Raw genomic sequence first — 13284 nt, forward strand, 5'->3', positions numbered from 1 at the left:
CCAATACGTGGCCATTTTGAAAATGTAGCGTTGTGTTTAAAATGATCCCAAATTTTGGTTACATTGAATATTTAAGAAATAATTAAATACACATTTTCTGAGTGTATTTGACAAAGAAACATTAATATGACGCAAACCCATAGCAGGTTTAATAATGTCTCCGAAGTCCATATCAGTTAAATTGAGCTTGCAGGTAGCCTCCAAGGATCAAATGATTATCCCGTGAGCCTGTTCTAAAAAAAAAAAAAAAAGCATTGTGATTTTCTGGGAACATTGTGGAAGTGACCATTTCAAAATGTAAACGCATATAAAAGTTGACAGATAGCGTCAGATAGATTTTCTGGGTGTCTCAACTTGAGTGCGCGCTCCCGTGAGGCTTCGACTTTTGTCGACCGTCGTCGACGTAACACCGGGATACTGTGCACGCGCAGCACCGAGTAGCAGGAGCAGTTGTCATGTGAATCAGCTGGGCCGAACTAGGAAGGGGGTAACAACATCGCGGCGCACTTTTTCCGAATTCAAGGTAATGCATATTCTTGACAGCTCTTGTTCGGCCTCGCAGATGACTGTGCTTGGCGGCTTAAGTGTGTGTATCTCCGCAGGCTTTGTGCGTTTCGTGACTTCTTTGCTCCAAACAGCTAATAGCTAGCATTGCTAGCTATAGTTAAGTTGGCACGCGCTGATGCCAGTGGACAGCTCGCATTGTGAGCCCTCCTTTGTTTGCTCATATACCAGACAACTTTGCCGATAATTGCAATAGTGTTTATGTCAGGAGGATTTAAAACGGAATCACCTGCAGTTCACATAGTTGCAAAGAGTAGTTTGTGGGCCTGTGTGCTTGGCCACCTTGCCTGGTGGGACATTTAAACCCCTGCTCGGTTGTGCACTCACAAGTTAGTAAAACGAGTGGCTTGCTAATGTTTGGCTGTTTTAGTTTCTTTCTTAAAAGTCACGCGATATCTGCTGAGTCTTTGCCAGTAAACTCATATTTTAATACGAAACCAAAATATTTATGAGCTAGCGACCTGGGCTATTTTTCTCAGCCATTGCTAGGAATCAAAACAAAACGTACGCTAGTCAGCTAGCCGAGCAGACAACAAAGATGAGCCGTGTCGATTACACTTAGTTAATGGTAAAAAAAATAAAATAAACAAGCTTATTGGAAAATGTACTTTAGTTGCGTGCCATGATGTAAACTAATTGACATTTTAATTACTGATGTGTCGACTGACGTAATGCAGGCTTTATGAACGATAACACGCTCTGACCGGGACAATAGCGAGCAACGTAAACAAAATGTAGCAACAGTTAATCTCGCTCAATACTGGTCGTTCCTTTGAAGTATGAATACGTGTTACATAAGCACGTCTCAATGCATTACAATGAGACGCAAGTGGCCGTACGTTTAAAAACCACCTAAGTTGCAAACGGGCTGTTTCTTTGTTTGTGGTAGAATTGAACTCACTTTTGGGAGTGGGGTGGGCGGATGGGGCAAATCCGAGAGGGTCCCGTTTGGCATCATGAAATGATTTGAGGCACCAATCTACTTTATTGGGATCTCTACTACCACCCTGTGGTGAAAATAGAAATGACATATATACCCTATTCTGTGAAAGCTTACTCAATCGATTTGCCGAAAGCTAAGTGTGCAAATGATTTTTATTTGATTGTAACATTTCTTAGAATATCAGGATGTGTGCTTGGACTTTTCAAAGTAAATTACAACTAAGTTGATTAAACATAGAAGGTGGTAATTAAGAATTTAGGTAAGCATGTCTGCCTCACAGACCTGTGATTTGGGGTTTGACTGAATTAACTCATAATTAACTCATGTTAAGCCTAGCTCTAAGTGTCAATCAAAAACAAGAGAGGTTTTATTTTGAAAAAGTAAATTAGTGTAAGATATTGCAGGGTTCTATATTAACAGTGGCGAGCCACTGCCCACCGTATATTCATAATAAAGTTTCAGTGATTATTTGATGTGACGTAGTGTATATTTATCCATTTTTATTTAAGACTTCTTGAAGATATATATATATATGTATGTGTGTGTAGCGAGCTAGTTGATTTGCATGTAAAACAAAAAATAGAGGTTTTCATAATAATTCATATTCATTAAATTTCTGCTGGCCACTTCAGTCAGGATCTATAACAGGTGTGGCCATCTGTGGTCCTTGAGGGCAGGAGTCAAGCATGTTTAAATGTTTCCCTCTTCCAACACACCTGATTCAAATGAGTACAGGATTGTTAATGTACTGTTATGAACTTCTACAGAGCTTTCTGATGTGCTGATCATTTGATACAGGTGTGTTGGAGGAGGGAGGAAACTAAAACATGCAGGACTCCGGCCCTCGAGGACCGTCTTTGCTCATTCCTGGTCTATAATCCATGTGGTGGTCTGAGACGGTGCCATACTGGTTAAAATAATGATTCAAAGTAATATGTATTGCATAAAAGTTAAATCGCTTTGTTTACTTAAATAAATGTTTAAACACAAAAGGCTGTATAAGTTTAAATTGTATTCAGCTTCCAAAATTAAAAATTTAACAAATGGTTTGTGCTGGATTAAAAAAAAAAAAAAAAAGAAAAAAAAAGTCAATACAATTATATGCCCCCCCCATTGGATCATTATATTCCGCGTGCCACTAGAGGGAGCCCGCACACTTTGAGAATCCCAATGATGCAATCAAATTCAGCTGTGTAATTAGAACATTTTCAAATCAATCCCTCTCCGGTGACTTAATTAGATTGAAATTCTTAATGTAGTTACTGCATAAAATGAGCTAAATCCACACGTGATGTGGCATCTCGAATGATTATGGGAACTCCCAACTTTGTTTGACTTTAAGACACAGTTGACTTTTGGGCATTCCACGTGTAATTTCTCTCAAGTATTAATTTGCCCCCCCCCCCCCCCCCCCCCCCCCAGGTTCCAGCTAATGCGGCGACAGGATGGCGGGAGCAGAGGTGTGCACCCCTGCAAACCCTACCTGCAAGATTATGACCTTCAGGCCCACAATGGAGGAATTCAAGGACTTCAACCAATATTTAGTTTATATGGAGTCTCAGGGTGCACAGCGTGCTGGTCTGGCCAAGGTAAGGAAATCTTGCCCATTTCCTGTTGGTCTTCCAAAAGCAACAGTCCATCACTGCTCTCTTTTCTATTTTTCTGCAGGTGATTCCTCCTAAAGGCTGGAAGCCTCGTCGTACCTATGACGACATAGACGATTTGATGATCGACGCTCCTATTCAGCAGATGATGGCTGGCCAGTCAGGTCTTTTCACTCAGTATAACATTCAGAAGAAACCACTCAGTGTGCAGGAGTTCAGGCGACTAGCTAACAGTGACATGTGAGTATACAGAACAATCGTCATTGGTCCACTGTCCCACAAGACAATACCGTTAGTTAAAATTCTCTTTTCCACAGGTACTGTACGCCTCGTTACCTGAATTATGATGATCTCGAGCGGAAGTATTGGAAGAACCTCACGTTCGTGTCGCCCATATATGGTGCTGATGTCGGCGGCAGCCTCTATGACGAGGTAGGCTGAATTATTTGGAAATAAAAATGCAGTAATTGTTGTGTTTCCGTGGCTTTTCTTTGGCAACAACCCCAGGCTGTTTGTGGTTTTGTGTTGTTGTTTTTTTTCTGAGACAGCCTAACATGCCATAAAGTACTGCTAAAACCCTATCTAAACAAGAAAGTAGTACAATAATTGATGTCAAGGAAATATAGTGTTACCATGATTTATAAGTGACCTGGCTTCCGGTTTATTCAAGATATGAGCCGTTACTCAGCCATTATTTTGATTTGACTTGGGAGCAGAAATATGAGTGTGAAATGGTGTTTGTCAACTCACTTTACAAATAGAAGTTTGGCAGATCATGAATAATTCTTTAAAAAAAGGCGCTTCAAGATGTTTATTGCTACTCCAGCTGAAGTTTATCTTCAAACTAAACATAAAGCAACCAGAATGACACTGTGTATTTAAAACAGCCTCATAACTTCATAATGCTTTAGAAAACTGTTAGCTTAATGCTAACACACAATGTAGATCACCATAGACGGGTTAGCAAATAGCATCAACGTGCCGGTGTTTTAAGCAATAAATAGAAAAAGTACATTATTGTCATTATTGTAGAAAGGCAGTATAATAATACTTACAGGTATGTGTCCTTTATCCTCTGCAAAGAACAGCTAATATTACTACAGCTTACTAAGTCAGTAGGGAAACTCTTATTTTTGTTTGTCTGTTTTCTACTGGCCCTGGTGGCCAAGGCGTGCACACCCAAAGATTACTATACATGGCTGTAATAGATTGTCATTTTAATTCATTTCAATTGCGAAAGATGATTTTAGTTATGAGTGTTGTCACTGACTGAATTAACTCATAAGCCAAGGCACCATTGTATGGTGAAGTGATTCAACATATGATCAAACCCAGCGAACGGGTGAGCTGCGATCTTTGCAATGCGAGCCCGAAGGCACTTTACATCCATTTCAGTGGACGGCAGAGGGCGAAATAGGACAAAATGGTAGCATCCTGAGATTGCTGAGAATGGAAGGATCTGCTTAATTCTTATTCCACAAATGCAATATGAATTAGATTACTGTGTTTAAACTAGTGAGTGAATATATTATTGCAAGAAATTGCAATTGCCTTGAGTTCCACTTTAAAGGCTTGCAATGTGTTATGTCATTCACGATGACAAGGTTCAAATGTCAAAGTTTTGTGTGACTGCACCTGAAAATTCTGCATGTACCTAGACTGGTTCCACTGTGATATATTGTAAGACAGAATCAGCAGATATTGGAAATAATGGTCCCACAACTAGAAGGTGACATCTTTGCTTCTGTAGACTTGAACTTGTTTAACTTTGATCTTCTAAAATCAGTAACTCTGTGTTTCATCCTATAGGATGTGGAGGAATGGAACATTGGGCACCTGAACTCCATCTTGGACGTCATCGAGGAGGACTGCGGTGTGTCCATCCAGGGTGTCAACACTCCATATCTGTACTTTGGCATGTGGAAAACAACTTTCTCTTGGCACACAGAAGATATGGACCTGTACAGCATCAACTACCTTCACTTTGGAGAGCCAAAGTCGTGGTTAGTGTGTGCTTTATGTGCAGTGGACGGACAAATGAAAAAGCACTTTGTACAACAGAGTGCCATCTAGTTCAGCACTATCACAAATTTTACAACCAAGTGGACACAATTCCAACCTTCACAACAAAGTGTACCTCACTTCAATTTCCCAACCACTTACTTAACCCGGGGGTATCTCCAATGCTCGTTTTTTATTATTGATTTTTCAAAGAAATTCTATGAACACAGCAAATGCTTGTTTAATTGTGTCATATAAATAAAATTAGGTCATTATGTTCAAATGAGCCACTAATCAAAATAAAACGGCTAATGCAGTTTAAATTAAGTTGATGCAATGTTATAAATAATTATTGATCAGGCTGCTGCTCTTTGCTCAGGCAGAAACATTGGGTCATTGTGTGTTGGAAGGTTTATAATAAAGCGTGTAAATATTTTGACCTGTGGATGGGGAAAAATAGGTAAAATGACATTGTAACATTACTGTCGTGTCCTTTAGCAGGAGCATTCAATGTCCACTTTGTTTGTGGCTTTCCTTGTTATTTACGGTATGTAATTTTAATAATCCATAATCACATTACTGTCATCTGTTCTCTGGTTTAGGTTTTGCTCACCTAGTGTTTGATCACAATTGAGAAGGCACCCTGCAATAAATGACTGTATTAACTTCAATGGACACTTCTTTAGGTACATTAGGAATGAGAAAATCAATTCATTTCTCCCCAAATGTAAAAGCAATAATACACATTGTTAAATGAATACTATCTCTAACTAAGTAGCAATCTCATATATCAATCTACAGTAGATTCTACAACTGTGTAGGGATCATGTATGTCACGCATGCATGCATTCCAGGATGGTGGCTGCACACTTCACAAGAGCCCCGTTAGACTATGCCTATGATGTCCTTATTAAATTTCCATGTGTTATTGCTGTTAAACTGACAAGACATATGATGATGGATATCCAACAGCTACAGGGCGGGGAGGGGTTATCTACCCACTTACTTTCTCATTGGACGTGATGGTGGGGTAATTCTCCTGTGTTTTTGTATTTATTTTCCACTAGATGGCAGTCTTGAATTTACAAGGCCTCTTTCTCCCGTCTGTACCATACACAGATTATCTATTGAGATTTTTGTGAAAGTCAATAATTTTCTGTCTTTTGCCCAATAGGTATGCCATCCCCCCTGAGCATGGGAAGAGACTGGAACGTTTGGCTACTGGTAAATTTTCATTTGGATTCTACTTATAGATTAAGTGTCTGAGGTAATTAAGTAAAGATTGAATAAGAGTTTCATTACGTTTAAAAAATGGAAAAAAAAAAGTTTGAATTAGAATGCCAGTATTTTGGGTAATTTGGGTGAAAAAAGGGATTTATTCTCATTAAAAAAAAAAAAGAAAAGAAAGGTTGGTTACTCTGAAATCCAAATGTCAATTGAAATTGTACGTGTTTAAATCTGGTAGAACATTCCAAAGTAAAGCTCTGTGTTCAGTCAAGTCTTTTAATTTTATGCCTGTGCGTGTGTGTTATCAGGTTTCTTTCCTAATAGCTTCAAGGGATGTGAGGCGTTTCTTCGTCACAAGATGACTCTAATCTCACCCTTTGTGCTGAAGAAGTATGGCATTCCCTTTAATAAGGTGCAAATTACTCTCCATACCACTCCTTTCTTGCCATTAAAATTATATTACTTAAGAACTTTAGAAAGCAGCTTTTCCTGACACTGAAAGGAGCCATTCCTATTTTGACAGAGTGAAGATATAGGCAGTGGCTTATTTTCAGTCATATATTTATTTCCTTTCATTTGTCTTTAAAAAGACGTAGCACTGTGTTTTCTTGCACCCTTCTTACTATTTCCTTCTCCCAAATTCAAACTTTCAGATTACGCAGGAGGCTGGAGAGTTCATGATCACCTTCCCTTATGGCTATCACGCTGGCTTCAATCATGGTTTCAATTGTGCTGAGTCAACCAACTTTGCAACCATCCGGTGGATAGAATATGGCAAAAATGCCACACAGGTATCAAATCAGTTGTGATAGCCATGGAACTGCAGTAGTTGTATCTTGCTGATTCAGAGCTTTTAGGCTGGTTTCTTTAATGACTCAAGATGCCACAAAATGGCACCAAAGTCTGACTTGTAGAAAACCAGTAATTGTGTTAAGGATGTGTGTTTAAGTAATATCTTCATCCTAAGATCATCGTGTGATCATTGGGAGGAGCTAAGTTTAGCTGGGTTTTTAAGGTGGGTTTTTAAGCGGCTATTAAAAGCTCAAGCATATGTAAGCCAGTTCTTTTTTTTAAGAGTAATGTTTTAGGATAAATTTAAAATATTATTCTATTTGGTGATCATACTTTGGGGTATATTTACAGTTTCACCTTTGAATATATGCACTTACAAATGGTTTTTGAGAAGTATAATAGTTTCTGTTTAACAATGTTAATGAAATGTCTACTTTCATGTTATATTAAGCAAAATTGTGTGTCCTCCTTTTCCCACATGTAGTGTACTTGCAGTAGAGATATGGTCAAAATATCCATGGAGCCTTTTGTAAAGAGGTTTCAGCCTGACCGCTATGCTAACTGGATGTTGGGCAAAGATGCAGCGCCCATTGACCACACACTGGCCACCCCTAGTACAACACCTGAGTTGCAAAGCTGGTTACAGAGCCGCTGCAAGACAAAATCTTCCAATCAAAGGTATTGTTCCCCTTTTCATCATTACTTTTGGTATTAGTGTGATGCTGTTTGAATTATTTCTGTTTGTGAGCCTGGTAGAACTTGCATGTTGTTTTCCTGGATTTCCTGTTGAATGTTGTTTTCATTGCTCATACAGTGGCCGCCACTCTCGAATGCGCTTAAAACGTCTCAGAACCACAGAGGAGCCTGTTGGCCTAGATGACAGTTCTCTGTGCAGCAGCAAGAGGAAAGGCCTGTGTGGTCCGCCTGGGCCCAAAGTGCGGCGGTGTGTCGAAGAAACGCCCTGCACGTCAGAAAAGACAGAGGAGGAGAACCGTGGAAAAAGGGAGATGAGACGAAACCAGAACTCTCTTCAGCTTTCTGGTATATATATATTTATATTTTTCTTTTTCTAGTAGGTCATGGGTCTGCAACCTGCTGCCTTTAGTCCCGCTCCTGTGGTTCCCTGTGGATCGCTTTAAAAAAATAAAAAATAAAAGAATTTTATTTATATTATATTTCTACTAGAAGACAGGAAATCTGTTCAGAAAATAGCCATACAAATGTCCAAAAACAATAGAAAAAAATTATTCAAATTACCATAAAATACAAGATTTTCAAGCCAGAAAATTGACAGCAAAAGAAGGTTATGGGAAAAAAAAGCCATAAAGCATCCAAAATAACGAGAAGAGATCATTATCATATTTCCATAAAATTGCCAAAAATGTCAGAAATATGACAAAAAGGCAGAAAAGCCTAAAAAAAAAAGTGAGAAAAAACAAGTCAAAAAACGGAAGAGGAAATATTGGATGATGCTGTCATATTTTTGTGTTGTGATGCAACTCTAATTAGCTCTTGGGCCCTCAACACATCTCAGCACATTAGACCAACTCAAACACATTTCCTTTATCAAAATCTTCAACCACATTTTTGGTGATTTATTTGGCCTAAAATGGCTCTTTTGACAGAAAAAATTGCTGACCCCTGTAGTAGGTGTTTCAAATTTTGGGCATCACAGGAATAGGTTTTCTATCTGGTACTTTGTTTCTTTTTCCCTTTTGTTTCTTTTTCCCTTACATTGATAGTGTGTCTGTTCATATTATTGCAAATTAATTTTATGCAATTTACTTATCCATCTACAGGTCGCTGCAGGCAGATGTGTGTGGTCAAGGTCAACCGAGTCAAGGGCAACACTTTGGATTTCTCTAACGTTGATCTCCCACACTCTCAGTCCCGTTCCAGTCCGTCTCCACCCTCCTTAGCAAATCACGATTTGGAGGAAGAGACTGACTCTCAAGATCCCTCAAGGTCTGAGATCAATGACAGGACTTCTGAAGGCTTCAGAGATTGTTCTGAGCCATCTCAAAATCATCTCGAAATGAACACGTCAGCTTGTTGCCCTTCTGAACCTCAAGACCTCTTAAATTCTCAGGACTGCTCTCCCAGGTACCCTCACATGGAGACCACCACGCTCACCTCCTCTTCCCACACAACAAGCACCTCCACTGAGACAGAAATGGGCTTGTGTCCTCTTGATTCTGATCCTCAGACAACAAACCTATTGTGTACAGGAAACGTTTCAAGCCCGGAACCAAACACTAACAGCAGCACGGACAAAGCATCTGAAATTGTTCACCCAGAGTTAACAATCACATTTGACCAAAAACACATCCACTCACAATGCACTACAGAAGTTGATTATGATATAGATCCTAAGCCAGCAGAGGGTGGTAGTTGCACATCATGTGTCGCTCCTGCCTCTCCAACCCATGACTGTATGTTAGAAAACAGCATTTGCGAGCAAAGTCTTTTCCCCCCTTTGCTACAAAGGAGCGCAGTGGACATGCCACACCTCACTCCAGAGCCAGCGGATTCTTACGAAATCGGCTCCCTACCCCCTATACTGACCCAAGAGATGCCATCCCTCACCCCAGCTGACGATGGGCCGCCTGCCATCTCAAAATCTTGTACCTACTCCCACCAGTTTGCACCTGTGCTCCAGCGGGAGCTGCCAGGTGATACTCCGTCCTCCCATGGAGTTCAACAGGAGGAGACTGATTCAAGGATTCCCGAGGAATCTTCCCGCACAGAACAAATCCATGACTGGCGTTTACATTCGTCAGATAATTTTCACAGCACAGCAATGCCAAGGTTAGAAACTGATGTGACTCATGCATCTTGCGATGACGGCCACAAAACATCTGATGGTGTACACGAGGCTGTTTTAATGTCTGAAATAGGTGCAGAAAAGAATGCAGTGGTTGGGAATATTGGGGAGAATGAGGCCTCCTACCAGCTAGCTCAGAGCGTTGTACCCCTAATAGATCAACATTCCAGCTTAGCGGCGTTAGCAACAAGTGCTAACTCCACAGACCAAGATCAAACAGCATTAATTCAAAGCGATGTTGGTCCTATTAGACCTGATACCTCAACTGATAATCTCTCGTCCCCTTCGATCCCAAAGCACCATTACTCAGAATCAGAAAACCACTCTCAGTCACACTACCCACACGTCGAGCCCAATTGTGACTCCAGCAACATTTGGAGGAACTTCAACTCTCAGAGCCCAGCTGTCCTCATCCAAAGCCTCCAACCAGAACCTTCCTGTGACTTCACCCATGACCCCATCCCATACACCGTGTGGACCGAACCCCAGTGCAAAGAGGTCACACATCTGGACAACCCTGAGGAAGAATTGCGCGAGAGCCAAGAGGGGGACGCCGGACCTCTTACTTGGGCCCAGCTCGAGCCCACTTCACTACTCTCAGTCACTGCCGCCGAGGAGGTTGAGTTCTGTAGCGATGAAGCGGAATCCGATGGGGCTCTCTCTCCAAGCAGGGAGCTCGAAGAACGGATACACACCTCTGTAGGCGCTGCCTCACCTTTGGTAACGGGAGGTGAGCAAGGCGGGATGTCGGATACGGAGGAAGATGAGGATGAAGAGCAGCAAAGCAGCGCCAGTGGGGAGAGTAGCAGTGATTCATCTGATGAGGAGGAAAGTGATCCAAGTAACTACGAGTGTGACGAATCAGGCTTGGAACCAGGGGAGGTTTGTGCTGTGAGTATTTTATCAAACAGTCCTCTTGCGCAAAACGTGTTTACTGATGACCATCCACCATCTTCTTGATGCCAGTACCCAGTTCTGTCAGTAAAGAGGACCACGAAAAGCTGGCGTCACCCGCTCAGGAAACCCACTGCCAGGGCTGTACCCACTGCGGTCAAACATCAGGCTGCCAGTGATGATGGTCAGTACGCACGTAGTTTAAAGTCATTTCGAAGTACTGTTTTGCTTTCAAAAGAGTCAGATGGTGCCATGTAAGCCAAGTCTCATTCTTTGTGTGTGGTGTATGTTGCATAGCAGGTGGTACCAAGCCAGAAACCATCATCATTTGGCTTCTTTGGTTCATTGCAGTGAGCCGGAAGACAAGTTGGATTTGATGACCAAAAATCATTATTCAACATCAACAACATAATAGCGCACACCATTTCCTTTGTTTAGGTAGTGAGGCTATCAAGGAAATTACCTCAGTTGAGAACAGACTTTTTCTTAATGCGCTGAACAAGAAATCAAAGTAATTCCAGGTAGCATTTGTGTTGCTTTTTACAACCACAGAACCATTTCCCTGCTCGCCTCTCCCCATTTTTCACGTTTTATGTCTCCCCAAATGATCCCTCTGACGTCAATGTGTGCATTAAGCAAAAAAAGATTTAGCTCTACGTCCCATTATAATAAAATACCCATGTGATATATACTCCATTTGTTTTCATGGTTTGGAAGCCGAAGGGCCCGAGACGATCAACTCTGGATGCACATATGCACACACAATCACATCCTTCATCTCCATGCTAATGTTGAAGGATCAATCATTTAGCCGCCATCTTCACTGTTTATCCCTGTGCAACATTTTTACCATGAAATTTACCACAACTGACAAGCCTGCTTTATGATGGAAATGGAAGCTTTATGTCATTTACTTTCTCATACAGGGTCATGTCAGGAAAGATAAGTGATGGATTCGATGGGATTTAGTGGCAAAACTGTTTAGACTTTTTTTTTTCTTTCTTTAAAGGGGAAGTCAACCTTTTAAACATGTATTGACAATATAATCTGTCATATGTGACCTCAATAATCTTAACATGACATTGTGATTAATATTACATTTGTTATGAAGCAAAATCCAGCCATTTTTATCCATTTCGGGGGGCGGCCATTTTGCCGCTTGCTGTCGGCTGAAGATGACATCAGTGTTGCTCAGGCAACATCCAATTAGAGCTCACCGGTTTTCTGAAGCTGCGCTGTGATTGGTTGTTACCTGAGCAACATTGATGTATGTCATCTTCAGTTGACAACAAGTGGCAAAATGGCCGCCCCCTGAGATGGGGGAGGGGACTCTTGATTTTGCTGTTTAATTTATATTCCACTAACACACTATTAACCAGAATACCAGACAAGTAGGGCAACATTATCGTCAAAACATTTTTTGGGGGTTGACTTTTCCTTTAAATCGGAGAGTCACAGGCTGAACCTGAACCTGAAGAGATAAATCCTCACACAATGATCAATGTCCGCATGCCCAGACTTCGAGCCCCCTGAAGCAAGCCTCGCAGATGAGGACGATGAGCCTGAGATTGAAGCGTGGGCGAGGCCGCTGATCTACCTGTGGCAAAACAGGAAGAGCTGCTTCACGGCGGAGAGGGAATACAACGCTCACGCCGCCACCATGGAGCCATATTGTGCTGTGTGCACACTCTTTATGCCCTACTATCAGGTGAGTTGATGGTGTGCCTAAATGTCCACTTGATACACGCGTGTGTCCGACCATCGTGTCCGTTATCATGTTGATTCCGTTATCATTGATTGCAAAATGGTCACGATGCATTAGCACACATTTAAATATAGCTCTTCTCTGACCTGCCCTCACTTAGCTGATAATAGAGAAATCAATACGCACAGATCACTTGGTTCCCCCCCTAAACCCCATTCAAAGATTTATTTCATACAAGAAGTTGGATATTACCTTCAAAAGATTTTAGCCCTTTTAAAGCATGGGTGGATTTCTTTTCCTGTAATGTCTATTACTTATAATCAACACAGTCTATTGGAGCCCATGTGAAACTTTAATACTAATTGATCAACCAAAATAAAACGTTTGTTTCTTTTCCTGGGACTAGAACTTGAATTAATTGACACACTGGATGACAGTAAAATATTTCTCAGTGACCTTGTGAGGGTTTATTTCCCCAACCTTAGAGTACCAGGCAAATACTTATAATTTTTTTTTTTTATTGTTTCAGGATGCTAATGTACATTAAAACAAATTTTCCACATAAATATGTTTCAATACAATATGTATTTTTAATAAATATTACATATACATTTTATTGATGCACAGGATATCTATATTACAATTTTACTCTATAGTGGTATATTGTATTTATCATTTATTGTATTTCTGACCCATTTATGAATGATCTGTCTAATAAACAAAGATGGTA

General features: G+C 40.7%; 1 protein-coding gene across 3 annotated transcripts in view; it reads left to right on the plus strand.

Moving 5' to 3' along the window:
• Positions 1–346: 346 nt before the first annotated feature.
• kdm4c (lysine (K)-specific demethylase 4C) overlaps positions 347–13284 on the plus strand; it is a 30105-nt gene continuing 17167 nt past the window's right edge. For all 3 annotated transcript variants that reach the window (XM_077523192.1, XM_077523193.1, XM_077523194.1), the window contains exons 1-13: positions 347–523; positions 2930–3096; positions 3176–3351; positions 3429–3543; positions 4921–5114; positions 6287–6336; positions 6648–6751; positions 6993–7130; positions 7616–7809; positions 7946–8172; positions 8931–10846; positions 10922–11033; positions 12367–12557. In XM_077523192.1, coding sequence (XP_077379318.1) covers positions 2953–3096; positions 3176–3351; positions 3429–3543; positions 4921–5114; positions 6287–6336; positions 6648–6751; positions 6993–7130; positions 7616–7809; positions 7946–8172; positions 8931–10846; positions 10922–11033; positions 12367–12557 — 3561 coding nt within the window. In that variant the 5' untranslated portion in view covers positions 347–523; positions 2930–2952. The remainder of the gene's footprint in view (positions 524–2929; positions 3097–3175; positions 3352–3428; positions 3544–4920; positions 5115–6286; positions 6337–6647; positions 6752–6992; positions 7131–7615; positions 7810–7945; positions 8173–8930; positions 10847–10921; positions 11034–12366; positions 12558–13284) is intronic.

The sequence above is a fragment of the Festucalex cinctus genome, chromosome 6, assembly GCF_051991245.1.
Source record: "Festucalex cinctus isolate MCC-2025b chromosome 6, RoL_Fcin_1.0, whole genome shotgun sequence".
Classification (NCBI taxonomy): Eukaryota; Metazoa; Chordata; class Actinopteri; order Syngnathiformes; family Syngnathidae; genus Festucalex; species Festucalex cinctus.